At 46.3% G+C, this 9,535-nt stretch overlaps 2 protein-coding genes across 2 annotated transcripts; one reads left to right on the plus strand and one right to left on the minus strand.

Moving 5' to 3' along the window:
- Positions 1-7: 7 nt before the first annotated feature.
- On the minus strand, positions 8-2,053 carry LOC6612283 (zinc finger protein 236). The gene is made up of 4 exons (XM_002036757.2): positions 1,814-2,053; positions 666-1,747; positions 422-611; positions 8-339 (listed from the first exon to the last, which is right to left on the minus strand). Exons 1-4 carry the CDS (start codon positions 1,976-1,978, stop codon positions 112-114), a joined length of 1,665 nt encoding a protein of 554 aa, XP_002036793.1. The 5' UTR covers positions 1,979-2,053; the 3' UTR covers positions 8-111.
- A 3,021-nt stretch (positions 2,054-5,074) lies between these two features.
- On the plus strand, positions 5,075-7,751 carry LOC6612282 (alpha-tocopherol transfer protein). The gene is made up of 5 exons (XM_002036756.2): positions 5,075-5,318; positions 5,803-5,962; positions 6,723-6,804; positions 6,896-7,323; positions 7,385-7,751. The coding sequence occupies exons 1-5, from the start codon at positions 5,216-5,218 to the stop codon at positions 7,497-7,499; spliced, it is 888 nt and encodes a 295-aa protein (XP_002036792.1). The 5' UTR covers positions 5,075-5,215; the 3' UTR covers positions 7,500-7,751.
- Positions 7,752-9,535: the final 1,784 nt, after the last annotated feature.

Consider the following 9,535-nt stretch of genomic DNA (forward strand, 5'->3'; position numbering starts at 1 on the left):
GGATAAGTACATTCGGTATGGCTAATATGCAAAAAATATATATATATATATATTTGTAATAGTAAGTGTCTAAGACTACGCATGCACCGCGTCCAGGTGCTGGCTGCCGGCCTAGAGTGCGGCCGCAGGACCCGGCTGAGCCTGTGCCTGTGACGGGCTGGTGTGCTGCATCTGCTCCTGGACGCCAGCCTTGGCCGCCGATCGCGTGGCCCGCGATCTCTCCCACTCCGCTTTGTGCTTGCGCTTGGTGTGGTGGTACATGTTCGACTTGGAACGGAATTCCGTGGGACAGAAGGCGCAGGTGTGCAGCTTGACGCCCGTGTGCGTGGCAAAGTGCTCCTGCCGCAGAAGAATTCATTCATCATTACTTATCCATGCAGCTGCGGATTGCTGAAACAATGCAGTGCAGCGCAGTACTCACCTCCAAATATCGCTTCATCTTGAAGCTCTTGCCGCACACATCGCATGCGTACTTGGGCTTGCTCAGGCAGCGATGATTCTGGCCAGGAAGCTCACCGCAGTTGGGACAAATGATCGAAACGGGTGCCGCATGGATGACAGCCTGCAGCGGAGCCGCCGGTCGTTTATCCGTCTCTGAAGGCGGGTGGTTGCTGTGGCAGATTCGTTAGTAAGCTTGCTGCTGGAGTATCCTCCAATCGACTTACCCGTAGGGATGTGCCATCATTGTCCCAGTTGTCGTCGTTGTTGTGGCACTGCTCGTTCCCACGGCCGCCGCTGCAGCCGCCGTTGCCGACATGACTGCAAAGAGTTGTTCCTGCTCTTGCTGTTGCAAATAGCTCGCACACAGACGCTGCTGCAGGCTATCCGGTTGTCCGGGCGGAGTGCCCGTTAGCGAAGCGGCTGCCACGACAGCCGCGGCTACCGCATTGTAATTGGCCAGTATGAGCTCGTTCTCCTTGAGCCTTTTCTGCGGCGAATCCTCGTCGCTAACATCGCTGCCCTCCGTGTGCTGAACTTTTTTGGGCGAGTGCGTCTTCCGGCGACTGGCTCGATTGCGTGAGCCGCGACTGCCGGATGGCGGTGTCTTGGTTATGGTGAGGTTCATGGCCTCGCTGGGCTGACTCTTGATCACCGACAGCGGCAGCTGTTGGACAGTTGCTGGCGAGGGTAGAGGAGCTGCTGCGAGATTGTTGGTGGGTGTTGCAGACGAAGCAGGAGTAGCAGTAGCAGCGGGATTTACTGTGTTTCCAGGAGAAGCAGAAGGTGCAGGAGCGGGAGCAGGAGCAGGAACTGAAACTGCTGGAGCGGGCTCCTCCGGTGTCGTGTGATTCTGATTCGACTTGGCCGCATCCCGCTCCTCGCGCGCCTTTAGCCACTGCGTGGTGTGCTTGCTCTTCACATGGGTGTACATATTCGAACGGCAGCGGAAGGCCATCTCGCAGTAGGGACAGGCAATGGGTCGGTCGCCGGTGTGCGTGGCTATGTGCTCCTCCAGGTAGCGGCGCATCTTGAAGGACTTCTCGCAGAACATGCAGGGAAACTTATTCGCCGTTGTGGGAGTCACCACCTTGGGCTCCTCCGCCGGCTCCAGCAGTAACTGCGGCTGCGCATCCAACTGCGTTTCGCTGCCGTCCTCCGACCAGTTGACATCGCAATCGATGGCCAAGAACTGGCTGCACAGCGTCGTCTGCTTCAGCTCCACCAGCTTCCAGAAGTTGTGGAAGCTCTCCAGTTGCGAGCAGCACTCGGTGCAAATGCAGGTGGAGATGGCGTCGTCGCGGGAGAGCTGCGGCAGATGGGCGGTAGCATTAGGGCGAGGCGGTGGGCCAAAGAATCATCAGCGGATACTCACGCAGAGGTACAAGTGAATCGAGATCAGTTGGACCAGGTAGCTCTCTGGCATCGCCTTGCCGTCGTCCTCGTCATCCGGTGCGGGCGCACTGGCTCCGCCGGCGCCGTCGAACAGCAGCACCGCGCTCTGCTCGTCGAGCGCGTTCAAACACAGGCGACAGATCATTTTATTCCGCTTTAAAATATACAATTTTTTACTTTATTCCATTGGTTTGTGTTCTTCACACGCGCACGGTCACACTTTCACCTAGCGATGGCACCTCGTCCCATTCAACGCCTATCGATGTGCCAATCGTTACGTGACGTTGGCGCAGGTCGTATTTAACGTTACGTTACGTAACGGAAAAGCGTTAATTCAAAATTTTTGTTGGAATTTTTAACTTGCTTTATAAAGATAAATTTCTGTACATAACTTTAATAACTTATAATGCATTTTAGCTTATGAAATAATATCAAACGTAGTATAACATATCGCTTTAGATAGTATTGTTTAGACAACTGAGTTGTAAATGAAGACTCATGATTGATGTTCCAGGATGCATGAAGAAATATTTGATTGAAGTGGTCTCAACAAGTGTGTAGCAATTATGCTAAGTTGCGAAGCCAGCAAAACCCTATTTTTCGACCGATCGCCGGTTGCACCATGTCCAATGATATCTTTTTTTCGCGATGAGTGGAGTGATTGGAGCTTTTGGCGATTTGCTTTTTGCCTTATCTGGAAAAATCTTTGCTTTGCAACGAAATGCAACCAATTTGCATGACTTGTGGGCTTTGATGATGCTGCGACCGCAATTAGCAGGCAGTGCTAAAATTCTACCTAATTGATTTGCAAAATGATGCAAACAAAGTTGGCAAACAGCAAGTGCATTATTGCTAAATGCACTTTGCCGTGATTGGCACTCCGGCCGATCGGAATTTTTAATATTCATACACTAAAAACGATAGAGTTAGCAGTTTTGCGCACAAAGTGCATGTATTTAGTTAAATATAAAACTATGAATATCTTTCTCTCAGTGCACCAACCTGCAACTAAGGTCGCCGCAAAGCGCCAAGAATGTCGCGTACCATTCACATGACCATAATTCCCAACTCCACGTATGTGAATCTCGCATCGTTCGTTGACCATTTTAAATTGTTAGTTAGCACTTTTTTTTTTTTGGTTGTACCAAACCTCTGAGTTGGGCATTGTTTTAAAGCGTTTATGGGTCGGCTAAGTTCCATTTTCAAGGGCAGTCAGCTGTTTTCAAGACACACAAATGTGAACTTGTGCGTGTTTTTGCTGCGTTTGCTTTTGGCTTAATAAGTTTATATCTGCATTTAATTGGTATTTGAAATATGGTTGTTGGGTCATGCAGCCGCCAAAACTGTGCAGTAGACCAATCTCATACTTGTTATTATTTTAAGCCGAATTAGTCAGTGGTAGCAGTTGCGATGCCCATAGTGCAAACCGCTGTTCTCGCACGCATTTATCTGTTCGGCGCTCATTCCTTGTTGTTTGTTATCTACCTACGTTAAGCTTGGGCGCAGCATTCTCGGCTGTCTGTCCCGCCAAGTGCCACTTCTTCGTGTTTCGGGAAAGAGTAAGCTTGTGCATTCTATATAGCTCTTTGTCGGCCCTAGCTGCCGCAAACAATTCGAAAATAAACAGTGTCGTAATATAAACAAACTTTCTTCGGCTTTTTTATTATTCGCAACAGCTATTGAAAAAGCTCAATAGCTAAACAATGGTATTTGAATGCTTTTTACTGGGAAAATTGGGCTTAACACACATACTTTGTTGTGCCCACGTGGCGTATGATTAATTTTGGCTTGTAACCTCAAGGGCTAAAAGTTAATTCTAAATATCTTAAATTACGTACTATACGCCTAAAACAAACTGGTTGATTGAAAGTACATTCCATAAGGCACTTAAATTCCGTTACTGTATTTACAAGGGCATACATGTCGTATGCGTAATATTCTAGAATCTTCAGGCAATTTTTAAGTCAAAATCTAAAATATTTATTTTTTTAAGTTTTCAGTTTAACTAATGCACTGAACTTATGTAATGCAAAGATTATAATATTGTTGAGTTTTGAATAGATGTTCTACTGTGAATAGTAATACATTTAAATTCGAGTTTAGTGCGATGTTCTTCGTGCCATCAAGAAAAACGTACCCATATTCGCTTTCGCTTCATTTATATTATTTTAATTTTTTTTTTTTTGGTTTTCTGTTGACAGTTTTGTTTTAATTCATGTTCATGCTTTGCGGTCGCCGCCTCAGCGTGGTCGGTTGTAAATAGTTTGGCTTTGGGCCTGGGCTTGGGTTCGGACTGGGGTTAACTTGCGAAACACGTCCGAAAGAGTCGCAGCCAAGCCAGTTCAGTTGGCCAGTTCGCGCGGGAGCAGAGCAGCATAACAAGTGGAGCGCGACTTCGCCTTGCCGAAAATTGTTTGCCAATGTCGCGATAAAGCCAAAAGCCAAACAAAAACAAAGGCAAAACTGAAGAAAAAGCGAGTGTAAAAAAAGCGGGGAAATAATGCCGCCAAACATGGCAATGGCCCGGGTTCGAGCGGTGGAAAAGCCGGAAAAACCGCACAGCACCCACGCAGTACTCACACGCATAGAAAAAGAAGCCAACAACACACGTGCCGCTTGTCGACCTTCTGACGCAGTAAAGTCAATCATGGATGTTGCCCAATAGCGACTGAATGTGGAGTTATTCAGCGACGACAGCCAAATAAATGATTTAAGAAATGGAAAAGAGAATATGCTTAATATTCATAACTTGGAATAGTTCAAAACAAACCGATGGATATTCTAAAATATGCGTTATTACGATTGCCTTTTTTTCAGTGCAGCTAAATTAGCATGTGTGTTAAAACAAAACTAAATTAATGAAAGCGAATCTAGATCATCGATTTGACTGCTGACTCAAAGATAAAACCAAAGAAAGTAAAAACGCGGAATTTTAAGCATGGTTGCTTATTTTGAAATGGTTTTTGATTAATATACCATAAAATATGAACATGCAGGATATTTCCTGCCACGAATCCCTTGGAAAGCGAGATGGCAACTCTGAAAGACAACTGATCGCATGTGGCACGTTGCCAGACTTAACCCCTTTTATGCTCAGCCCCCCCCATCCCATTCTTTTTCGCTGCTATCCAAGCACTTATTATTTGCGATGCCGGCAGAGGCAGCGACGTCGGCAGCGGCAGCGGCAGTGTTCCAGCGGCAGAGCGAGTCGACGAAAAGCCAAAAAAATGTTCCAATCAGTTGCAGTCGCGAATTAGCGTCGCACAGACGCGGTGTCTCGCTCAAGTGTTCCTTGCTCGCTCCATCTGCTGTCTCGCTCCCTCGCGGAAGTCCGATAGTTTCGATAGCTCGTCCCTGTTGGCACAACGGTAAACGTTACGAAATGGTGCACCTAAATGAGAAAGCGGAGGATCAGCTGATGACCACAAGGATTTCGGAGCTTCAGGATTGGCTGCAGGCGCAGCCACAGTTGCCGCAGAATATATGTTCGTATTGCCAAGTGGGTCGGATCGCAAAATAAACTCGAGTTTCCATATTCCCCACAAAAGGCACCGCCAGAAATTGCGATCGTTTCGAATATCCGATGGAAATATGAACGACAAAGTATTTTTTTTTTTTGCAATATAAAGTGATATTACACTCCTGTAACAAATATAGCAAAATATATATATTTTTTTTAATGAGTGCCAAAGCCTAAGTACAAAAATACAATATTTAGGCATATAACAAGTTTTTAAGGATTTCCCAAGATTTCGAAATGATCGTAAATTGGTTGTGAATAAATTTCTTGCTGTGTGATTATCGTTGGCCTGGCCAACTTTGTGTGTGGGTCAATTGCCTGAGGGATGGGAACCGCAGGCAGTTGCATAACGATCTCACCGCATCGCAGTGACTTATGAATGCACCTGTACTCCGAACACGCCTGTACTCACCTGAATCCCTATTCCCCGTGCTCCTCCTCCACCGCAGCCCGATTGCTTCTGCGCCGCTTTCTGCACACGACGCGGGGTGATCTATCCGCCGCCCAGCGACTCTTGGAACTCAATTACGGACTGCGCAACAAGCATGCCCACATCTTCATCGATCGCGATCCGTTGGATGCCAGTTCCCAGCAGCTACTGCAAGTCGCGTAAGTACGAAGATATAGGTCGCACGATCAGTTAGGATCAGTTAGTTAGAACCAGACCATCTTTACAATTGAAATAAGAAAGAAAACTAACAAGTTCTAAGTAACGAAACAATTCTGAATATTAATATAAGCCATATACACAAAATTACGATTCATGTGCTCTCAAGTTAATGACCAAATCAGGTTAAAAAAATCTTCCACTTGGGCTAATAAATTTGAGACCAAAACAAAATGTAATTGCCAGGCTAAACCTGTTTAATTTCGTTGAGAAGATAACCAAAAATAAAATATTACCTTTTAATTTGCAAGCAAAAGCAAGGTTTTTTTTTCGCGCTCTTAAACCAAGCTTACAATGTACTAAAAACCATCGCGAAATCTATAAAAATAAGTACCGTCGGAAAAGCCATAAAATAAACTTATTGCCAGATAAACGCTTCAATAGAGACATTAAACGCTGATGGGCTCTTTGATTTTAGTGGCTGACTGTCCGGTCAACTTTTAATTAGCTGAGATTCCTGTGAAATTGGAAATAATGTTTGCATTTTTCGATTTATGATATTAGCTTAGATCTTGCAAGCGCTGTGACTTCAGAGACGTGCAATGTTGACTTGGCGCTTGTTTTCCTTTTTTCGCTCAGTGTACACAGAGTGCATTGGCTTGCAGCAGTTGGCAACCGGTTTGGTTCGGATGGTTCGGACAATATAATGGGTTAGCCAGAATTATGTTAACCTGCCATTTTCCCTGGCATTTTCGCTTGCAGAGATCTGGTGCCGTTGCCCGGCTTGACCCCGGAGAACAACAAGCTGCTCTTTTACCGCCTCATCGACTTCGATGCGGACAAGGTATAGTGGTTAAAGCATCTAAAGCATCACACATTCATTATCCACTGCGAATATTTTCTCATGCGGAATATATGTATATCTTTTCGGACAGTTCAACTTTACGGCTGCCATCAAGGTCTTCTTCATGGTAGCCGACTGCCGATTTGCGACGGAGAACGAGGAGCGTTTGTCGGATGGGGAGATACCAGTTTTTGACATGGCTGGCTATACGCTGCGCCACCTGACCAAAACGGCACTGGGCGCCCTGCGTGTCTACATGAAGTTCGTCCAGGAGGCGCATCCCGTTCGGCTCAAGGAGATCCATGTGCTCAACTGCCCGTCGTACGTGGACAAGGTGATGGCCGTGGTCAAGCCGTTCATCAAGGGAGAGGTGTTCAAGCTAATCCACTTCCATTTGCCAAATGCGGACACTCCATATCGCCACTTCCCGCGCTCCATGTTGCCGGAGGAATACGGCGGAGAGGCGGGCAAGATGTCCGACCTGAAGCTCCAGTGGATGCAGTTGCTCAAGGAGCAGAGGTAAGTCTGCTAAGTAGGTGTCAGTGACGAGATATACTCATCTAGTTCTTTGCTTTTTCAGGGACTATCTGATGGATACGGAAAACTGGCAAATAAACAAAATCAAAAAGAATGGCCAACGAAAGTCCAGTGATGCAGGAGTCACACAGGCTCTACGTTCCCTCGAAATTGATTAGTCGTCGTGCGCACAACTGTACCTTCATTTATTGAGCCTTCAGCGATTTTCACATATCTTAAACTTTTTACTCTTCAAGTTCAACTGCAAGTGTTATCATATACGATAAGAAAATCCAATTGATTTGGCCAAATTGTGGTGAATGTGAAAATCGGATTAGGCTCGTTTATCTATAGTATTTTTGCTTGGTTCCCGTTTGTTTTCCCAGTTGGGCTTGGGTGTATGTAAATATATATATATATTGTATTATGTGCATAACTCGAATCACTGCCGGTGCATTTCGATGCCTGTGACTGATGCAATTACCTCGCTATAAAAAGGGACGGCCAGCGAAGGGGAAATGGGGCTGGCATGCACTGGAAAAAGTTATTCTAGCTCCCATGTTGCAACATAGTGAGAGAATGCATCCTTCATCAGTTGGATGGGTTACAGTGGTTCTTAAAACTATATTATCCTTACAAAGTATTTTAATTTTTGGTTATACAATAAAAGCACTGCTACTTTTTAGCAGTGCACCAAACTGCCCTAAAAATCGTGCCGTATATGTGTGTGCGTATGTGTCTGTATATGAACGGTGTGAGTGGGTGTGTGCATGTTTGGGTGTGTGTTGTGCGCAGGAATTGGAAGCGGCATTGGCAGTAGATGTGGAGCAACAACAGCATTGGCCATGCCACAACAGTGTGGCACGGCAAGTGGAGGCCGAAGGACCCTTGAGGCATAATGCGCATATCGTTCGGTTGGCCAACCTGGCCACTGGGTCGTCCGCATCCACAATGCCCAGTCTGCAGTCTGCAATCCACAATCCGTACTCCCACAACTCGCCCAGTGACACTTTGAACATGTCTGCGAGTCGTGCAGTTGACACATTTATGTGTGGCTCGGTGGAAAGTGTGCTTACAACCTATTCTCCATCATCTCCACTTTGCCGTCCAGTGCTGTCCGTTCCCGTGACATATTAGTTTAAATGTCGGCTTACACACGGAAAAAACTCAATAATAATCCATATGAAAATATGAAACCATAGGATAGGTGTGTCTATAGTACTACTATCTTTTTAAGCTATTTTGATCGGTATAATGTAAAGATTGATTCAATAGCACATTTTTCTCGCAGTGCCTCTGTTTATATGCAAACACTCTGGCCTCTCCGCTCCGTATTCCCCGATTTAACGCCACTTAACGCTGCGACTCATCCATCAGTGCGATGCGTGGTGCCACTCCCATTTGAATGGGAGATGGGCGGTGGTGGGCGTGGTGGGAGTGGGGGGGACTTACGTTTTTACCCAAAACCACTGCATGCGATTGCATGTATGGTAATCGAATTATGTGGCAACTCTGCCTTTTTGGGGGGCGTGGTGGCAGCAGATAGGTGGCTAGTCTCTGCGGGGGAGGATGCTTGCACACATGCACAATGGAAGTGGGTCGGCTGGTGTGTGGACTTTTGTGAATCCCCATTTTTTTTGTGCGGAAGCAATAGGTGCCGCGCAGTTACCCTTCATGTCGGGCAATTCGATTGTGTTCTTTAAATTCTGTATCTAAGTGGAGCAATGATGCCTTAAATACTACAATATATGTTGAATCCGTTAGCGATTCCGTTTAAATACATTGCACTTCAGACTATAGAGATTCAATAAAGTGGATTAGTAGACCGCACTCGTCATCCGGCTGAAAGGACCAAGAGCACCCTACATCTGACTCGAGGGCCAGCAGTCAACCCTTTAATTGCATTATGACTGCCAACACAATTAGGGCGTTGGGGCGATAGCTTGTCTGGCTTGAAAGTCCCCGGGAAGTGGGCATGATGAATTATATATATTTGCACATGATGGGCGTAAACGAAAATCAAAGTGGGGTCTTGCCCTGGGATGGGCCATCAAAGGCGGAGAGCGAGAGTCCCTGCCAGTCTTGACGCCCAAATTGATCAATTTTGCATTTTGCCACAACAATCGCAGCTGTAAAAGTAAAAGGGGGCGGTGGGCGGCGAATTGAGTGGGCGTGGTGCTGGTGACCCCATTAACATGCCCAAGCCCAAGTCCAA

Source organism: Drosophila sechellia, chromosome X, assembly GCF_004382195.2.
Source record: "Drosophila sechellia strain sech25 chromosome X, ASM438219v1, whole genome shotgun sequence".
NCBI classification, from domain to species: domain Eukaryota; kingdom Metazoa; phylum Arthropoda; class Insecta; order Diptera; family Drosophilidae; genus Drosophila; species Drosophila sechellia.